Source organism: Amblyraja radiata, chromosome 13 (assembly GCF_010909765.2).
Source record: "Amblyraja radiata isolate CabotCenter1 chromosome 13, sAmbRad1.1.pri, whole genome shotgun sequence".
In the NCBI taxonomy this organism is placed as follows: domain Eukaryota; kingdom Metazoa; phylum Chordata; class Chondrichthyes; order Rajiformes; family Rajidae; genus Amblyraja; species Amblyraja radiata.
The window spans coordinates 24,169,193-24,190,831 of record NC_045968.1 but is presented as its reverse complement, the minus strand read 5'-3'; the positions used below and the strand labels follow the sequence as shown (position 1 = coordinate 24,190,831).

At 43.4% G+C, this 21,639-nt stretch overlaps 1 protein-coding gene across 1 annotated transcript in view; it reads right to left on the bottom strand.

Moving 5' to 3' along the window:
• The window catches only part of inpp5d (inositol polyphosphate-5-phosphatase D), a 105,577-nt gene extending 90,751 nt beyond the window's left edge, over positions 1–14,826 (bottom strand). The window contains exon 1 of the mRNA XM_033031436.1: positions 14,520–14,826. Within this exon, the coding sequence (XP_032887327.1) occupies positions 14,520–14,653 (134 nt within the window). The 5' untranslated portion in view covers positions 14,654–14,826. The remainder of the gene's footprint in view (positions 1–14,519) is intronic.
• Between the last annotated feature and the right edge of the window lie 6,813 nt (positions 14,827–21,639).

Here is a 21,639-nt window from a genome sequence, read left to right as displayed (position 1 = left end):
TAGAAGAAATAAAGGAAACAAGAAAATTATGCCCAGTTTTAATGGATTTTTCACAATTGCCTTAGAGCACCTACCTGACCATTCTTGGCCAACACCCACCCCCACCAAAGAAGGGTCTAACATCTCTTCAATTTGGTCGCACCTCGTACTTTTTCCACAGTTTGATTTCAAACACCTCAACAAGTGAGATTGCTGGTATTCCCACTGGGAAATTGGCCTGTCTGTGTTAAATCCTTCCTCCTATCAGTCTACAAGCTTGGTGTTACATGGCAGGAGTAGCACAGTAGGCATTCCCACTATACACACCCCTCTCTGCCTGGGTCCGATCATGACCTAGGATATTGACTTATGGAAAATCCATTTTCTTCCCAAGTCTACATGAATTTTCCAAGTGCTCGGGCTTCCTTTTGCGTCCCAAAGGCATGCCCATAGGCTAATGGGGCACTACAGAAACATAGAAAATAGGTGCAGAAGTAGGCCATTCGGCCCTTTCGAGCTAGCACCACTGTTCAATATGATCATGGCCGATTATCCAAAATCAGTACCCTATTCCTGTTTTTCTCCAAATCCCTTGATTCCGTTAACCCTAAGAGCTAAATCTAACTCGCTTTTGAAAACATCCAGTGAATTGGCCTCCACTGCCTTCTGCGGCAGAGAATTCCACAGATTCACAACTCTGGGTGAAAATGTTTTTCCTCATCTCAGTCCTAAATGGCCTACCACTTATTCTTAAACCGTGGCCCCTGGTTCTGGACTCCCCCAATATCGGGAACATTTTTCCTGCATCTAGCCTGTCCAATCCCTTAAGAATTATATGTTTCTATAAGATCCCCTCTCATCCGTCTAAATTCCAGTGAATATACGCCCAGTCACCCCATTCTTTTATCATATGTCAGTCCCACCATCCCGGGAATTAACCTGGTGAACCTATGCTGCACTCTAATGGGAGCTTTTGACTAGAGAGAATAGATTACTGGGATATAAGTAAGGGACTGAGACTAATGTATTCTCTTGGACCCAGTGAGAAGGATAATCCTACGGTACCATACAATCCTAGTGCGTGAGACCACCACATCAGAACTCGTCCATTCATTCTGTCCAGATCTCCTTAACATGTCCCAATGTTCTCCAAAACAAAAGTCCTCCCAAAGTGCACATTAAAAATGATACATCACTAACGTACGACAATCCCTTCCTCGCGAAAGAAAGAAAGGCACAAAATGCTGGAGTAACAGTGGCTCAGGCAGCTTCCCTGGAGAACATGGAACTCCAGAAATGTGTGTCTTTCCTTGGTAAGCCAGCATCTGCAGTTCCTTGTTTCTACTTGCAAAAGAAAGTGTTGGTTGACCCTTGTCAACAACTTTCTTTGGTAATGTGGTGTTTTCTATATAATGGAGAAAAGTTTATTTTCAACCTCAGAAGCTTTAAGGTTTTTTGTTTTAACCTTTACCCACACACCCTGGATTTATCTTTCACGTTAAGTAACTGTTTCCTCCCCTAATATTATTAACTACATTTATAGTGAAGACCTTTATAATACTGAAAAACACAAAAACTGCAATTGCTGAAAATCTGTAATAAAAACAAGAAAAGTTGGAAACATTTCACTCATTCTACAGATGTTGCCTGAGAAAAAGTACATTTCCTGTGAAAGACCCATTGGCAGACTTATTACTTCTGACAAATGTCTTTAACTTGTACTGCAAACTCTACATTTCCTTCCTCAGATGCAGCCTGACCTGTTGAGTGTTTCCAGCATTCTGCTTTCATTATAGTTGTCATTCTTTCTTCGACATTTATAACACAAGGGCCTAGTAAAGTGTGCTTCTGTATTATGTTAAGCCTTTCAGAAGGATTTAAACACATTATACAAATCTGGCCATCAATATCAGCAGAGGTAGACAAAAAATGCTGGAGGATCTCAGCGGGTGAGGCAGCATCAATGTAGAGAAGGAATAGGCGACGTTTCGGGTCAAGGCCCTTTTTCAGACTTATGTCTGGGGGGGGGGGGGGGGGGAGGGTTCGGGTTCGGGAAAAAAATGCTGATCATTATCAGCGTTGTTGGTGCATTGTCAATACAACCTTCTCTGCTGTGTAATGCTCCAGTACAGAACGAACTTGCATTTATAGATGGTATTTTACAACCATCCACACTAAGAGTTATTTGGAGAGACATGTTAATGGGCAAGGTATAGAAAGATACAGTCCTAAAATAGGCAAATAAGATTAGTGCAAATAGACAAAAAGATTGTCATGGGTATGGTGGGCTGACGGGCCCCATTTCTGTGCTGTTTAACAATAACAATATTATTCTCTGATTCCTTAATGAAGTTGTGATACAGGAAATTTAATTTCTACCCAGCAAAGTTTTTCAAAAAACAACAGGGTCATGAGCAAGTATTCAAGGTGATTCATTTGGCCAGGACACCAGGAATACAGTGGTGGGATAATGTTTGCACTATACCAAGAAAATGGACAAAACTCTTCTTTGAGGTAACGATTTCACCTGAAAGTTGACACTCGAACCACACGCCCTCAGATCTGCAGTTTGTATTCTCCAGAGGAAAGAAAGGGTTGTTTTGGAAAATTCTGGAAGGTTCCATTACAACAAACAGCAGATGGTATTAATCTTAATCCCAAATTGGATTCTTTCAGAGTTGTCCAGTTTTGGCCCATAGATCCAGGTGCACAAATCACAGAACATGCAGGTTCATTAAGCAATTAACAAGGTAAACAATATAATACCCTTTATTAAAAGCAGGGTACTGTACAAGAACTTAGAAATCCAGCTGCAATTCTACTACCTTTCTGTTGTCTTTAAAATTGAAAGATAAAATTTACAAGTGACACAGCTGGCGTCCTGGTGTCATCGCAACAACCTGGAGCTCAATGCTCTTAACACAGTGGAATTGATTGTAGACTTTAGGAGAGCTCCCCCTCCCCTCACCCTACCCACCATCAACCACACCACAGTCACATCTGTGGAGTCTTTTAAGTTCCTGGGCACCATCATCTCCAAGGGACCTTAAATGGGGGGCTACCATTGACTCCACAGTCAAAAAAGCACAACAGAGGATGTACTTCCTGCGGCAGCTGAGCAAACACAATCTTCCACAGGCAATGATGGTCTAATTCTATACGGTCATTGTAGAGTCTGATCTCACCTTCTCCATCATGGTCTGGTTTGGCTCAGCCACCAAGCACGACATCCGGAGGCTGCAGCAAATCATTCGATCAGCTGAGAAGGTTATTGGCTGCAACCTTCCCCCCATTGACGAACTGTACACTGTAAGGGCCAGGAAATGAGCAGGTAAGATCATCTATGACCCCTCTCACCCTGGCCACAAACTCTTTGACTTCCCTCTGGAAGGCGACTCCGGGCTGTCAAAGCTGCCACAGCCAGACATAAAAACAGCTTTTATCCACGAGTAGTAGCTCTATTCAATAACCAAAAATCTGTAGCCTCCTTTTGCTCTGGTATTTAACTCACATGTTTAATCAGTAATGTTTTATTATTAATGTTTATTGTTTTATGTGTCATTCCTAACTGTCACTGTATGTCATGTTATCACTTGCAGGCGGAGCACCAAGGCAAATTCCTTGTATGTGAATACTTGGCCAATAAACGTATTCATTCATTCATTTAGCCGTTCCAGTAGAACCTAATACTCCCACTGTAATGCAAGCTTTGTTTCTATAAAACTTTTGCATAGTTTCTTGTTTTTTTTTAAAATATTCTCTATAAAAGAAAATGTGATCTTTATGTTGACCTACTAATTTTAAAATCTTCATCACCAAACAATACAGTTGAAACAAACCCCATTAAAATGTAGTTGAAATTGCCTTTCCTCACACTTACTGCAATGTCACTCCACTTTTCAGTATTAAATTAGGTAGCCCATATTACCTACCGGGTATTCATCCCTGAATTCTGTCATTATCTTTGTTCATGTTTTTAACAATTCCAAGCTTGGTGTCATCAGCAAATTCTGATATTCCCAACTCATTATTGTACTGCGGGAAGAACAGCTTTCATTTCTCACTAGCACTTCTCCTTTTCCATCTGTCAGCGTGATTTGTCTTTTGTTCCTCTTCCCACAGGGTTATTTGTATTACATTATATGGAGCTAAATGAAGTTAGTCCTCTAACAAGATGAGCTTGTCAAATTCTTAAGTCAGTACACCCAAACCCACACATGTACTCGCATATTTGCAGAACATATTTGCAGAACTCCTCAAATTAACAAAATTCCTCAAATCAACTGGTATCAAAATTGTGGCATGACAGTTTAGTTTGTGTGAATTTTAAATTAAATATTGTTCTGTTATGGAGGTTAATGTTGCAACACAGTGATAAACATTGCATATCACATCTGACAGAATAATCATATCAATTCATAATCAAGAAAGTCTTTATCTTGGCTCCTCAATGAAAATATTTAAACATCATCTCTTCCAACTCTAATCAATCTCTTGCGATGTTGACCTGATAGATAATGACGATTGTATCTAGTAAAACTTTCAACCAGATTCTGATGGCATTGTGCATGCCTAGAGTTATGCATGTTAACAAAGAACTGGAATAATTCTCCATCTAACTTCTGAGGTGAGCAAGTCATTTCAAGAGAGTTTCCAAGCAGCAAAATTTTGCAGATTTGCAGACCTATTGTTTAATCTATGCCCTCGTGATTATATAATGAAACTTTTAGAATGAAGTTTGAATTAATTAATTAATTCAGGCATAAATTTCAAGTGTAATCACTGATAATGGAAGGTGCCACCAGCTTGCTTTCGTGAGAAACAGTCCGTATGATATCTCAACTGTGGCTCTTTGGTACACTCTCGCTTTCTGGTTGGAGGATGTTGAGTTCAAAACTCACAGCAAAAAAAAAAAATTTTCAGAATCACGCAATCCTGACTGATACTCCCAATAGAGTCCTGCACATTAGAACACTTTTAGATACACACACACACAAAAATCAATATCAAATTCTCAGGAAAGCATTTTGATATAATGCAGGGAATTTCTCCATGGTATCGTGGCCTATATTTATCCCTCAATTAAGATCTCTCAGATGAATGCACTCTGTCATAAATCACATTGTTATTTGTCTAAATTTACTGCCATATTTATTACATTAGAGGAGCCATTAATTTTGAAGATACTGTGAAATGCTTTTGGCTATCAAGTAAAACCACCTTATCAATGAATCTTTCTTGAAGCACGTTAATCGCTCAGTTCTAAGGAGAATAGAGAAAAAATGGAACCAGAATGATATATATTAACTGCAAGACACAGCAGCATTTTATTCAGTTTTTCTGTACATTTTAAGAAGGGGCATTCCATGTTGCTGATACCGATTATTCATCAAACCTATGTGAACAGTTGGATGATGCAAGACGTTGTCATCATTGATTTTCTTTGCTAGGTTATCCTTGGATAACATAAAATGGGTAATCTCAAGATGCCAACTCGGAGAGAAAGGACACACACCTTGAAAAATGGTGCAGGGATTTAATACACAAAAATACATTGATGCATGTTCATGGTGTTGCAGATTATGAATTAAGTCAATCCTTTACTTAAATTGGCTAATTTTCACTAATTTACATTGTAATTAATTTACATCAATTTATAACTAACCGTTTATTTATTGTTATTTATTGGGTAATTATTTGTTGTGTTGTTGCATTAATGTGCCTACAAATCTACAACAAATATGAATTTTATTGTTCTTTTCCCCAGTACATATGGTGATTAAACACACGTCTCTCAGCTTAGCAGTTATGCAGCCAATATTACCCACTGAGTTCATACATTCTTTCAGAAGTAGTTCAGAAGTATGATGCTTTGGGCAAAAGCTGAGTGCTCAAGAGTGTGTCAGTGATAGCCACCATTAGGTACACCGGGGTGCTTGCTGCAAGTGCTGTTGAGATTGTCTTTGTCCACAATGGTTAGCAAAAACAAATAATTGCGGAGGTCAATACCAGGTGGCACAGCTGCCTTACAACACTAATACCCAGGTTTGATACCGACCAAGGGTTCTGTCTGTACAGAGTTTATATGTTCTCCCTGTGACCGCATGGGTTTTCTCCAGATGCTCCACATTCTAAAGACATGCAGGTTTGTGGGTTACTTGGCCTCTGTAAATTGTCCCTAGTGTGTTTTGGATAGATCTAGTGTATGGGTGATTGTTGGTCAGTGCAGACTCGGTGGAATAAATGGCCTGTTTGCAAGCTGCATCCCTAAACTAAACTAAACATGGTTGACCACAGGAAGAAATTTGACGTAGGTTCAAGTGTAGTGAATTGATCACCACCCGGTACACCATGAACTGCATCACTAACCACATCACCATATGTACCAATGCTACTAAACCTTAACCCAACTCTCACACAAGCAAGCCATACAGTCACACCTCAGCTCGTGCATGTGAGCAGTAGCAAACCTCACTCGCACATTTCTTGCAGGAGAAAGTGGCTCATAACAGCAGAAGCAAAGAGTCCTAGAGAGAAAACAGAAACAGGCCATTCAGCCCATTGAGTTATTGATGACCATCAATGATGATCACTAATCATGTTTTATTCCCCCCACATTTTCACCTTCCCCAGGTTCTATCACTTACTATCACAATAGACAATAGGTGCAAGAGTAGGCCATTCGGCCCTTCGAGCCAGCACAGCCATTCAATGTGATCATGGCTGATCATCCACAATCAGTACCTCATTCCTGCTTTTTCCCCAGATCCCTTGACTCCACTATCTTGAAGAGCTCTGTCCAGCTCTCTTGAAAGCATCCAGAGAATCAGCCTCCACCGCCCTCTGAGGCAGAGAATTCCACAGACTCACAACTTCTGTGTGAAAATGTTTTTCCTCATCTCCGTTCTAAATGGCTTACCCCTTATTCTTAAACTATGGCCCCTGGATCTGGACTCCCCCAACATCGGGAACACGTTTCCTGCCTCTAGCGTGTCCAAACCCTTAATAATCATGTTTCAATAAGATACCCTTTCATCCTTCCAAATTCCAGAGTATACAAGTCCAGCCGCTCCATTCTATCAATATATGACAGTCATGCCATCCCGGGAATTAACCTGGTGAACCTACGCTGCACACAATAGCAAGACCTAGCAAGAATGTCCTTCCTCAAATTGGGAGACCAAAGCTGCACACAATACTCCAGGTGTGGTCTCACTGGGGCCCTGTACAACTGCCGAAGGACCTCTTTGCTCCTATACTCAACTCCTCTTGTTATGAAGGCCAACATGCCTTTTGCTTTATTCACTGCCCGCTGTAGCTGCATGCTTACTTTCATTGACTGATGAACAAGGACCCCCAGATCCCATTGTACTTCCCCTTTTCCCAACTTGACTCCATTTAGATAATAATCTGCCTTCCTGTTTTTGCTAGCAAAGTGGATAACCTCACATTTATCCACATTAAACTGCATCTGCCATGCATCTGCCCACTTACCCAACCTGTCCAAGTCACCCTGCATCCTCATAGCATCCTCTTCACAGTTCACACTGGCACCCAGCTTTGTGTCATCTGCAAATTTGCTAATGCTACATTTAATCCCTTCATCTAAATCATTAATGTATATTGTAAATAGCTGTAGTCCCAACACTGAGCCTTGCAGTACCCCACTAGTCACTGCCTGCCATTCTGAAAAAGACCCGTTAATCCCTCCTCTTTGTTTCCTGTCTGCCAACCAATTTTCTATCCATGTCAGCACCCTACCCCCAATACCATGTGCTCTAATGTTGCCCACTAATCTCCTCTGTGAGACCTTATCAAATGCTTTCTGAAAGTCCAGGTACAGTATATCCACTGGCTCTCCCTTGTCCTAGTTACATCCTCAAAAAATTCCAGAAGATTAGTCCAGCATATAATGGCCAATTAGCCTGTATATTTTTGCAATGTGGAAGGTTACCTCCAGATTCAAGGACAGGTTTTTGCCTGGTGTTATCAGGCAACTGAACCATCCTATCACCAACTAGAGAGCGGTCCTGCCCTACCATCAATATCATTGGAGACCCTCATACTATCTTCAATCAGACTACTGGATTTCATCTTGCACTAAACATTATTCCCTTTATCCTGTATCTGTACACTGTATGCAAGGCTTGATTGTAATCATGAATAGTCTTTCTGCTGACTGGATAGAACACAACAAAAAAGCTTTTCACAGTACCCCAGTATACGTGACAATTAAGTAAATTAACCTAAACCAGAGCACCCCACGCAGTCACAGGGAGAACATGCAAACTCCACACAGACAGAATGAAGTCAGGATCAATCTTGGGTCCTCAGCACTGAGAGTGGCTCCACTAGCTGCACCATCCTCCATATACTTCGATCGATATGTTTTAATCTCATGGAGAAGTTCATGAAAAGGGACAGAGGCATATCTAATCCTCCCTTCCCCACCCCTCAAATCTCTTCTCAAAGGTGCTTTGTGCCTTTCCAACCACCTCCTCTTCCTCCAGAGCACCACCCAACTCTAGCCCTTTCACTATTTGAAATATTCCATAACCAGAATTTTCCTGGTCAATGAAGAACATGGAAGATGATGACACAATCATCTAACCTCAGTGCTTAAGCAATACAAATAGTAATTTAGATCATTTTGTGGCTTGAATAAAGGCACCATCAGCATGCGGCATAATACCAAGACTAAAGTACGGATGGCCAGAGGGATTGCACGTAGGAGCCAAATGATGGTTTCAATGGCCAGGATATAGAGAGAAGGTAGATGGGGTTCATAATTACAGGCTTGAAGTAGCCTCAAGCATTCCTCACTTTTGTGCATGGATCTTCACCAACATCATTGTGGCTAGCAACCAAACACTGCCTTTGAGCAGGCACTTATAAGAAGGAATTCCATACCTTGGACACAACTCACTCCAACAGAGGGGTAAATCAGCCATGATTATGTTGAATGGCAGAGTAGGCTTTGTATTTCCTTGTGACACGATAAACCCTTGCAGGTTTTGCAGATCGTTGTGTATAAGATCATGAGAAGAATAGATTGGGCAAATGCAGTATCTTTTGGGGAATTGAGAACCAGAGGACAGCTTTAAGGTGATATGGGGGGTGGGGGGGGAAAGATTTAATAGGAACATTAGGGGCAGCTTTTACACAAAGGGTGGTAGGTACTGTATATGGAGGAAGTAGTTGAGGCTGATACTATCACAACATTTGTAAAACATTTGAACAGGTACATGGATAGGATAGGTTAAGAGGGATACAGGCCAAATGCAGGCAGGTGAGACTAGTATAGACGGGGCATGTTAGTTGGAGTGGGCAGGTTGGACCGAAGAGGTTGTTTCCATGCTGCATGACCCGATGACAAGAAAATAAGGAGAGACAAAAGACGCATCTCCTGTACCACTCTGCAATCTGAAAATATGTAGAAATGGATTGTCCCCGATGTAGTCGATTCCTCATCCATTCTTCCAGTTGATTACTTCTACCTGATTACAGTAGCCAAGAGCTACCCGGGTAGGGGCTTTGAGAACGTTGGGGGGTCTGGCAGGGGCCCGCCGGGATCGAAGGGCAGACCCGGGGGGGGGGGGGGGGGGGGGGGGGGGGGGGGGTGGTGCTGAGAACAAAAGGAAAACCCGGCGAGGGGGTAGGAGGCAGAAGAAAGGAATGGTGAGAACTTTTGTAACTTTGTCAGCACCAGACACGTGACGACTCTTGTGTGCTGCCTGGGTGAGATTTGCTGTACGATTTTACCAGGGTGTATGCAAAGCAAAGCAGTACATGTGACAATAAAGTGTTCTTGAATTAATGAATCATTGATTGAATTACTTCCTCTTCCTTCCCAAATTTCTGCTTCTCAGGTTCTCAACTATAAAGGGAAGGCAGCATCTGTCAGTGTCCAGGCCACGCAGCAGTCAACACACTACCACAATGCTCAGCCAGGCACTGCATTATCGAGGGCAGCACGTCTAGTACAGCCACTGCCTTAGAGCACCAAAGACCAGAGTTCAATCCTGGGCACAGTGACACAGCTTGTCGAGCTGCTGCTTCAGACACACAGGTTCAAACCCCGCTTTGGGTACTGTCTGTGGAGTTTCCTTGTTCTCCCCGTGACTGGCACGGTGGCTCAGCGATAGAGTTGCTGCCTTACAGCGCCAGAGACCTGGATTCGATCCCGACTACTGGGGGTGCTGTCGGTATGATGTTTGTACGCTCCCTCCATGACCTTCGTGGGTTTTCTCTGGGTGTTCCGGGAACCTATCCTCCCACACTCCAAGGACGTACAGGTTTGAAGGATAATTGGCGTGGTAATTGCAAATTGCAAGTTGTCCCTAGTGTGTGTCGGATAGTATTAACGTATGAGGATTGCTGATCCGCGCAGACTTGGTGGGTCGAAGGCCCTGTTTCCACACTGAATCTCTAAACTAAACTAACCTAGACTGTGTGGGTTTCCTCTGGGTGCACTGGTTTCTTCCCATATTCCAAGTGAATTGGCCACTGTAAATTGTCCCTAGCATGTCTGGGAGTGGTGAAAATATATAAAGGAATATAAAGGCATGGTACAAGATACAGACAATGGTGGAACTGGGTTGAATGGCCAACCATTTTTCCTGGGTTCCACTTGATGAAAGGGAATGAAAACTAAATGTTCCGGTGACAGGCTCAAGACCAGAACAGACAGAGGTCATGTACATTCATCAGCATCTTTGTGGCAGCTACAATATAATCCAGAAGCCATGATTAGCAGATAGAAGAATCACTCATACTACATCCATGAAACTACACAACACAAGGGAAGCAAGCCTTATGCCAATCGTAAATCATAATGTGACTGTTTTGACTTAAACCTCTATCATTCCAGGCAAGACCCACACAGGCCAGAAGTCACCACAAATTGTGCGTGCAGATGAAAAACAGTGCGTGCAGATAATTCCTTAGTGGTGCACGTCAACATAATTACACAAGTCTGCAGCAATAGTTCCACTGATCAGTTCCACTATTTGTGCTGCACTCAGCAGCCAGCAGCAGAACTAAAGCAAAAGCTAATTGCCATACACCATATCTATTTTAACAGGAAGGGTTCTTAAAAAGATGGTAAAACCAAATGTTAGTTGGCCAATGTAGATGCCCTGAAAATATTTCCATTATGGTTGGGAAAATATTTCCAATCTGTCAGGCAAATTGCGGCAAAAGTACAAATCAGCTATGATCTTATAGCGTCAGGTTTGAGGGATCTATGCTCTACTGCCACTATCCCTCACATTCTTTGAAAACAATGTGCCCGCTCTTGCTGCTCTTCACCCAACCTGAACATCACATTCTTCTATTCCTTTATTCCTCTTTTGCTTGTATTTAGAAGAAAAGTAATTTGTATGTGACAGTTCTACATTCTTGCCAGTCTCAGAGAAAAGAGGCTCAGCTTTGGCTTACTTTAGTTTAGAGATACAGCACAGAAACAGGCCCTTCGGCCCACGGAGTCCACGCTGACCATCAATCTCCCCATACGCTAACACTATCCTACACACACTGGGGACAATTTACAATCTTTACCAAAGCCAATCAGCCCAAAAACCTGCATGTATTTGGAGTGTGGGAGGAAACCGGAGCACCGGGAGAAAACCCACGCAGTCACAGTGGAACGTACAAACTCGTTCAAACGAACGTTCAGACAGCACCCATAGTCAGGCTCGAACCCGGGTCTCTGGTGCTTTAAGGCTGCAACTCTACTACTCAGCCACCGTGCCTCTTCTTCTCAACTTCTACTTAGAATTATTAATGACCACCTTATCTTTATCACATCTATTTTAGTTCTCATGACAAATGGAAGCATTATCTCCACCAACCTATTATAACTTAAAAGAACATCTGGTCAGCATATTGCCTTTTGTCTCCAGAATAGAACCCCAACCTATTAAGCTATTCTTGAGAAGCAAATACTCACAATTCTGGTTTCCTCCCTGCAAAACTCTATAGCATGTTCTCCTGTCCTTTATATATTTTCAATAAAATAAAACCGGATTTATACATGGTTATTCCCAATGTGATCAAACCATGTAATCAAGCATTCTTTCCCATCATTCCAGAAATAAACGACAGAAATTGCTTTTTTATAAATATAATTTAGCTTTGTTAACCCATGTCACTACTTTTAATAATTTGTGCATCACTACACTAAGATCATTTTGCTCCACTATTCCATTTAGCCTCTTGCTATGCAAGGAATACATACCTCTATTATTTAAAATAATTCACCAATTACATGGTAATTTTTCACATTTATTAATGTCATCTTACATGTATCAGAAAGCAGAGGTTCACAAACAAATTGGCAATTATTTACCGACACTAAAGGAAAATGTCACGTACAAATTCAGAACATACTTAGAGGGTCTGTGTAGATGGGACATGAATGGGCGTGTGATCGACTGGGATGGGCAAGGGAAAGAACAGTGTTAGGGGCCTCTGAGATTACGAACGATTTGCTACGGTTACTGATGGAGTGTCATCTGAAGTAGTATTAGAATATAGACACAAAATGCTGGAGTAACTGAGCGGGTCAGGCAGCATCTCTGTGGTATGAATATTGATTTCTCCAATTTCAGGTAGCTCCTGCATTCCCACTCTCTCCCTGCCCCTCCACCACCCTTGTTGCCCTGCTTGTTCCCCTGTTCGCATCCATATATCCCTTTGTTATCACCCATCTTCCACAGCGAACAATGGACCATTGTGGGCTCCACCTTTCCTTGGTCCATCGGTGCAAGCTCTGATTTATTCTGAACTTTTTTATACCTCTAGTTTCCCTCTGACCGGACTCTCAGTCTGAGGAAGGGTCTCAACACGAAACGTCATCTGTGTGGCTTTGTGCCCTTTTGTATAAACCAGCACCTGCAGTTCCGTGTTTCAGCGAATGAATGATAAATGCATACTTTATTGTTACATGTGACAAGTCATAGTAAAATTCTTTGCTTGCATTCACAAGGTATGCAACAGTCACCACATAAAAGGCACCAACAAAGTTGCAAACTAACCTGTACCCTGTCCACCTCTGTTCTTCCTCCCTCCTCCCCCCCCCCCCCCGCCCCTCCCCTCCAGGTCCTCCATTGTAAGAGGGCCGTTTCAGTCTGAAGAAGGCCCCGACCCAAAAAGTCGCCCTTCCTTTTTCTCTGGAGATGCTGCCTGACCCTCTGGGTTACTTCAGTATTTTGTGTCTATCTTCAGTGTAAACCAGCTTCTGCATTTCCTTCCTAAGCTCTCTGCCTGACCTGCTGAGTTACTCCAGCACTTTGTGTCTATCTTCGGTGTAAACCAACATTTGCAGTTCCTTTCTACACTTGAACTAGAATTTACTGGGCCAATAATAATATGCCATACAGCCAAGGGATATTTAGGAATGGAAATAATGGAATTCTAGTCAGAGTTCTACAGCACGGAAACAAGCCTTACAACGCACAGCATCCATTCCAATCTGGTTTTATTAAAACCATTACTCAATACTGATTAAGAACGAGATTGTATTTGAAAACAATTTACCACATTGCATAGAGACATCTCAAAATGTGCATTTTATTTCGGGAAACTCAGAGCTGCACCACACAACGGTAACTAAGCAGCAAAGGCACTTCCGTTTTGCACGGAATGGCCCTAAAAGGGAGGTGTTGACAGTGCCGGAGAGAGCAAATGCTGGACTGGCTATGGAACCTCGCCAATGGTGAAGGAGCACCTTGCTCAGATCAACCAGCTGAGTTGTTCAGGAGCTGCACCGCACCCCAACACACACTCTGCAAGGGGAGAAAGAGAGGCTGCGCTGCATCGCAACAAATATACCTCGCAAATAGGAGGCAGGGGAGGGGACGGGGGACGGGGGACGGGGCATGGAGCTGTACTGCATCCCAACAAATCATCCTGAAATGGGAAAAAATAAGTGGGCGCACAATACTCTGCAAAGGGGGAGGATGAGGACTGCACTATATCTCCCATTAAAACACCCTGCGTAGAACGAGAGAGAGAGATAGAGAGAGGGGAGGAGGGGGGTGGACTAAAGGGCGAGGGCTGCGCAGTTCATCCCAACACACATTCTGCGGCGAAGGGAAAGGAGCTGAGGATTGAGATCAAGGAGCTCGTCCAGCTTTAGGCAGGAGTCTGGCCGCAGATTAACAGGGAAACAGAAACCCCATCTGCACTGCGGGAGGAACGTGACCTGGGATCAGGGGATCTGGCAACGGGACGATTGCCCCCGCTGCCGACGGTGAACGATTTCTGTCGGGGTCCGTACTGTAGCCAGCCTCCCTCCCTCCCTCCCTCCCCTGGCTTGAGGCGTGCGGTGTCGGGGCAGCAGGGTGGGCGAGGAGCCGACCCTCAGCAGCGCTCCCCAGGGCAGCGGCAACGGCAGCAGCTAAGGGACAGAGCAAGGGGTTAGCTCTCCACCCCAGCGTCAGGTTCCCCAGACCCGGGGCTGCAAGGTGCGCGGCGCCGACAGCCCAGACCAGCCTGACCCCGTCCAGCCCCAGCCTTGCTCCGTTGCGGTAACTTACAGCACACATAGGGCGAACGCTCCTCCGACCGATTCGCTCTGACGGACCAGAAAGCTGCCGTCCTGGGCAGCCTTGGCCAGCAGCTTCTCCGCCATGGGGCGGGAGATGTCCTCATGGTACCATCGGCCGCTCATCCTCCCTCCCTTTATTACATCCAAGGACTCGCTACCTCGCTCAAAGAAAGTAACGAGTCACCGCGCCCCGAAACACTCTATGCAGCCGCCAGAAAGCCAGTGTGAGCTTCACTTCCTCAATGGTACTTGTCAGACATAGAGAAACAACACGTGTGTGTTCAGTATATTTCAAGTACAACACCATCAGCCCAATCATCTCCACTCTCGAAAGCAGCCAATAAACCGACCACTTCTACTTTCACGAACATTTAATCAGCCCACTTAACCTAGTAACTCGAGATAGTGTCATTTGCACAAGTACAGTAAGGTACATGTACAGCGGCATCACAGGCGCACAGCACGGGCACACACAAATTAAACGTAAATTACAAATAAACTCGACAAGACTGAAAAGGAAAAAGATTGTGCTTTAAAAAAAAAAGCAAGGCATTAGTGCAAAACACAATTAGAAATCAGGGTGTTGCAATTAAGTGTTTTTTAGCCAAGGTAGGAATAGGGATGTGCAGGTCAGTTCAAGAACCTAAGGTACACAAAATTGCTGGGGAAACTCAGCGGGTGCAGCAGCATCTATGGAGCGAAGGAAATAGGCGACGTTTCGGGCCGAAACCCTTCTTGAAGGGGTCTGAAGAAGGGTTTCGGCCCGAAACGTCGCCTATTTCCTTCGCTCCATAGATGCTGCTGCACCCGCTGAGTTTCCCCAGCAATTTTGTGTACCTTCGATATTCCAGCATCTGCAGTTCCCTTTTGAACAATTCAAGAACCTGATGGTTGGAGAAAAGGAGCTGTTCCTGAATCTGGTGGTCTGGTTTTATTGACACCAAACCATCTTGTTTAAGTTTCAATACCCAACCTGCCAATAAACTAGCCTACTTCACCATAGACTTACACCACCCACCAGTCCATTAACATTTTGCTTACCAGCTCACTCCTTCCCAGTGTTACAGCACCTGACCAACATATTCAATTTCTGACCTGCCATTTTGTTCTAGTGTCACTACCATCTGGCCAGTGTGATCTGTTCCATCCCAGAGTATCTCTTTCATACTTCCCAATTTCCTTGACTGAAGAAGGGTTTCGGCCTGAAACGTTGCCTATTTCCTTCGCTCCATAGATGCTGCTGCACCCGCTGAGTCTCTCCTGCATTTTTGTCTACCTTCCTTGACATTTGTTGTAAATTGAGCAGTTCTGCCTTTAATTTCAAAGCCTTTAACTTTACATCTTCTGTACCATTTGGTCTAAGTCATAAATCCTTGATGCCCACATTGTCTATTTAAACAGACTTATCCACACAGCCACCAGCTAATGGACATACTCACAGTTCTCTTCAGAATGATGGCACTTTCTTTGCAATGTGCATCAACTGAGGAAACCAAATTGCCTATCGATGCACTGCCCTCAAATATGTGATAAATCCAATCTGGCCAAGTGGTACTCCTGCAGTCCGCTCTCAACCTCCAGCAAAGGGAAGGAAAATAACATAAATAAGTGCTCAGTTTGGGTATTACAAGGATTAGTGGTTCCAGACCCCAGACCTCAGTACAGGTTCAAAATAAGGACAGAAAGCTGAACTTCAGATGAGAGGTAATCGTCCAGCATTAACTCCAAAGTAATACTTGACCATGTGTTGCAACAAGGTTGCTGGAACTAGTGAGATCTAGAGAAGCAGAAGGAAAACTGCCCACTGACCTAAGATGGATTTTTTTTAATCTGCTTCTTCTACCACCAAAAAGAAGGGTCCACATCTACAATTTCTAATGCTCCATCCAAGTCACACACCTTGGAAACATATTGCTCCTCCTGCATTGTCGCTGGATTGTGGTCCTTGAAAGGCTTCATCACTCACACCTCAAGTGTTCAAGAAGGTCACGCACCACCATCCTCGTAGGAAGAATGGTCCCATCATGTCTGGTCTTGTCAATGGGTGTTCACATCCTGTGAACCATTACATTTTCATCCACAAATGCACGATACTTCCAGTTCATTTTATGAAAATTGAAAAAGGTCCTCATCCTCATTTACTCTTGCTTTCCAATTAAACAAAATATTATTAGATTTTGTTTAATGCCAAATGCCTTATTATTATGTCTCACAGCAGGCATTAAATGCATTTCGATAACCCAAACATAGAACATAGAACAGCACAGCACAGAAACGGGCCCTTTGATCCACAATGTTTGTGTCGAACATGATGCCAAGCTAAACTCATCTCATCTGCTTGTACATGATCCGTATTCCTCTACACCTTGCTCTTCCATGCGCCTATTTAGAAGTCTCTTCAACACCACTATCATATCTGCCTCCACACCAATCCTGGCAATGCGTTCTAGGCCCCCACTACTTGGTGTAAAAACTTGCCCAGCACCCCCTCTCACCTTATAGCTATGCCCTCTAATGTTGGACATTTTCACCCTTGGAAAAAGGTTCTGGCTGTCTACCATATCTATACCTCTCATAATTGAAATACACTGATATAGCAATAGGTGCACTCTCTTTACCAATTTTATTTCCTCAACACGAAGCCAGGTTTGGCCATATCTAGTCATGGAAAAGGCTCCAGGAGTAAACCTCAAGAAAAACTGGAGTCGGAGCCCCTAAGGTAGTTCGTCGTTGTCTACAACCTCGCTCTGGCAGCTCCTGTGATGGCACTGGTGCCAAACTGTAACGGCCCTGCTGTTCCTTTGGATCGATCAACGATGTGGAAAGGGTGGACGTGCTGCATGGGCAACAGCCTGTCCTCCATATGACATCACCCAGGCTTGCATCCGACCAGGATGCATCACCCATGGTCAGTCATGACCGAGGGGGGCCTACTATAAGCCAGGTTTCTTCCCTATGTGTAATACATATTCAGCCCAACAAACTTAATTTCTACATACTTATTCTTTGAGAGGGATGCAACAAGATTGTACGATCACCACAATGCTTAGCATCTATTCGTTTTTTAATCTGGGATAAGTTGGATCTTGAAGTTTTCCTTAACTGCCATTGAGATCATGGAGGCCTTGCAGATTATAAGGTGTATCATAACTGAGGGCAAAATATTAATTATTTTTGTCAGAATTACCTATCTGTGAAATTATTTCACTCATTCTCAGTGAGTCAACAGGCAAGAGAGAGTTTTATTGTCATATACACTAGGATCAGAACAATGGAACACTTACTAGCTGCAGCTTTACATCCTTGTGCATTTTAATTGTATCAAGCATAGACTCAGATATACCAAGTCAACATCCATGTCACAGGGCTACCTTTTATTCATTATCATTGTACCATTACGGGTGTCAGAGATTATGGGAAGAAGGCAGGAGAATGGGGTTAGGTGGGAGAGATTGATCAGCCATGATTGAATGGAGTAGACTTGATGGGCCGAATGGCCTAATTCTGCTCTTATCACTTATGATCTTATGGCATGATCTTATGACTTTAGTACATTATATGTCCACCATGGTTCATTATCAAGTCTTATACACAATTTGGCTGTGAATTAAACCGATTCTGACAGATTAGACTACTTCTGTTGGATCCCTCCATTCCCTGTGTTCTGATTTGTTGCTGTACAACATGGTGGCGCAGCGGTAGAGTTGCTGCCTTACAGCGCTTGCAGCACCGGAGACCCGGGTTCCATCCCGACTACAGGTGTTGTCTGTACGGAGTTTGTACATTCCCCCGTGACCGCATGGGTTTTCTCCGAGATCTTCGGTTTCCTCCCACACTCCAAAGACATACAGGTATGTAGGTTAATTGGCTTGGTGTATCCGTAAATTGTCCCTAGTAGTAGGATCGTGTTAATGTGCAGGGATCGCTGGTCGGCGCGGACTCGGTGGGCTGAAGGGCCTGTTTCCGCGCTGTATCTCGCTGTATAAACACATGAAGACGAGCCTTGAGGAATACTTTCATTGTCAACTCTGGGACCCGTTAGGATGGGGTTAGGTACAAAAAGAAGCAGGGTGCTAACCCAGCCCTATTTAATCAAGATTCTCCAACCAAGAATGCTCTAGTCCCTAACTGTAGGACAGCATTTCAGCAGGAGCAAGGTACCAAAGACAGCAGAGGGCGTGTGATGGGAGCGGCAAGTGCTGAGGTGGTAGAGTCATCTGCAGCAGGTTCAGATGCCACAGGATACATCATCCACCTTCGTCAACCTGCGCTCCCTCCATCTTCCAGCGCTGGCCCCCTTTTTTCATTTGTGTGCTGCATTGCCTGGTCAGTTAAATGATACAACGCTGCTGCCTGACTTACAGGTCAGTGCTCACCACCCACAACAGCAACCTGGCCCCCCTGCAATGCAAATATACACTCCCATCCTGCCAACATCACTGAGCTAGAGTTTGTGAAAGAAATCTGGGGAAAAAATAATTAATTGTCACAGTGCTGAGCTGGCTGATCTTTCTAGTCATGTGCCCAATATTATTATGTGAATATGACTAAAAATAGGCTCATCGATAAAATTGGCTAGACCCAATCACGTATTTATCTCATGCCATGTGTTCACTTTATATTTTGCAAAGATGGCCACCAATGCTAGAACATAAGAAATAGGATCAGAGTGTAAACAAAATTCACCAGATGGATTCCTGGGGGATTGTCTTTTCAAGGGAGATTATGCTGGCAAGGCATATACTGTCTTGAGTTTGGAAGAATGATAGGTGATTTCATTGGAACATACAACATTTTTAAGGGGCATGATAGGATATATGCAGGAATGATGTTTCCCATGGTCTGGGAAACATCAGTAACCAAGGGACACAGTCGCAGAGTTAGACTTTGGCCATTCGGGAAAGAGATGAAAACAAGTTTCTTCAACCATGGGCTAGTGAATCTTTGGAATTTTCAATTTTCCCAAGAGGGTTGTTGATACACAGTCACAGGTGCTGAGTGTATTCAAGTGAAGCATTGATAGATCTTTAGGCATTCAGGGGTTGAAAGGAACATGGTGCTGAGGAAACGTGTTGGTAGGAAATGCAAATGTTGGTTTATACCGAAGATAGACACAAAATGCTGGAGGAACTCAGCTGTTCAGGTAGCATCTCTGGAGAAATGGAATGTGTGTTTTGGGGCAGAACCCTTCTTCAGACCATAAGAGACCGAAAGAGTGCTGAGGTACAACATTTTATTGAATGGCAGAGCAGGCATAAGGGCTCAAATGACCACCGTAGCTTCTTTTCTTTAAGTTACAGGCAGGAGTGCCCATGTGTGCTCATCTCAAGCAAGCTTTCTTTTCATTTATTTATTCGAGGGATGCAGACATCACTAGTAATGCCAGCATTAATTCAGTATCTCTAATTCTTCATATTACTGTCAGGAGTCATGAACAGATCCGACTGGGTGGAAGGACCGATTTATTTTCCCTCAAGAAACATTATTAAGCCAGGTGAGTTTTAATGACATCACGTAGATTTATGGTTACAGTCACTGAGACAAGCCTTGTAAAAATAATCCAGTGTTATATAATTAACTGAATTTAAATTTCTCAGTTGCCATGATATGATTTAAACGCATGCTTCTTTGATCCAAAGGTTGCACAACACTGGCTGCCAGTCCAGCAACTTAAACATAGTGTCTGTCATTCAATATGATCAGCGTGCACAGTCTGACCAATATTTACTTTGTTGCTCATTTCTAAGGCTCCTGAACCTTTGGTATCAATTTGTAGTGAAATGACTCAGGAAGTTTAAATCAAGAGGCTCTGCAATTATTTTCCAACATGGTTCGACATGATTGGCTGGCAGGCATGAAGGCTGATGCTGTTCCAATAATTAGGGGTATGTTTATGAAGCTAATCCACTTGAACACAATAACCTCAGCCAGGTATAGTTCATAATACAAGTCACATTCTAAACAACACCTTCCTTGTTGTGCACCTCATACCAAACAACTGTCACCTCCTGCGTGACACACTGACAAATACAATTAACCATTTCCCTCCTTCAATTTAACTCATCCCACCAAAGCAGCTCATTTGGACCAGTGTGGACCAACTGGCAAATCAGGAGACCACATGTGTAGAAAGGAACTGCAGATGCTGGTATATACCGAAGATAGACACATAGTGTTGGAGTAATACTGCGGGTCAGGCAGCTTCTCCGAAGAAAAATGATGGGTGATGTTTTGGGTTGGGACACTTTATCGGTCTGAAGTGGGGTCCCGACCCAAAATGTCACCTATTCTTTTTCTCCAAAGATGCTGCCTGACCCCCTGAGTTACTCCATTACTTTGTGTCTATCTTCAGGAGACCACATGCCAGTTTTCATTGATGGATCAGCGCTGGAGAGTGCTAGCAGCCTCAGATTCCTGGGTGATACTGATTAATTTGCTCATGCACAGCCTCGTTTCATCTAGTTAACAGCCTGCCTTTTGATTTCTCTTAATGACATGCATAATTTCATACTTTCCCTGCATTAAACTCGACATCTGTCTACTTTTTCCCCACTCATTCAATTTATACTGATGCAGAGTTACAATATCCTCTTTGTTAAATAACCTTCCACCTATTGTCTTATCATCATCAACTTTACTATTCACCCCGTCCTCCAGCTCATTAATATAATTGGAGAATTTAGGTAAAGTAATTAATACAAATAGAGAATAATACAAATAGATCAAAAGCCAATGTCTGACCTACTCAAAAGACCCGTTTATTCTAACTCTCTGTATTCTAAATGATAACCCGTTTCAATCCATACTAACACAAGTACTCCAAATCCCAGGCATAGCTATGAGCACTTGCTTGGGCCCCATCTATGCCTGCCTCTCTCTAGGTTACGTCAAACAATCACTATTCCAGGCGTACACTGGTCCTATCCCCGAAATCCACCTCCGCTACATTGACGATTGCATCAGTGCTACCTCCTGCACCCATGCAGAACTCACTGACTTCATTAACTTTACTACCAATTTCCATCCTGCACTCAGATTCACTTGCACCATCTCCGACATCTCCCTACCTTTTTGATTCCTAACACATGCAATCCAGTACCTAACGTGCA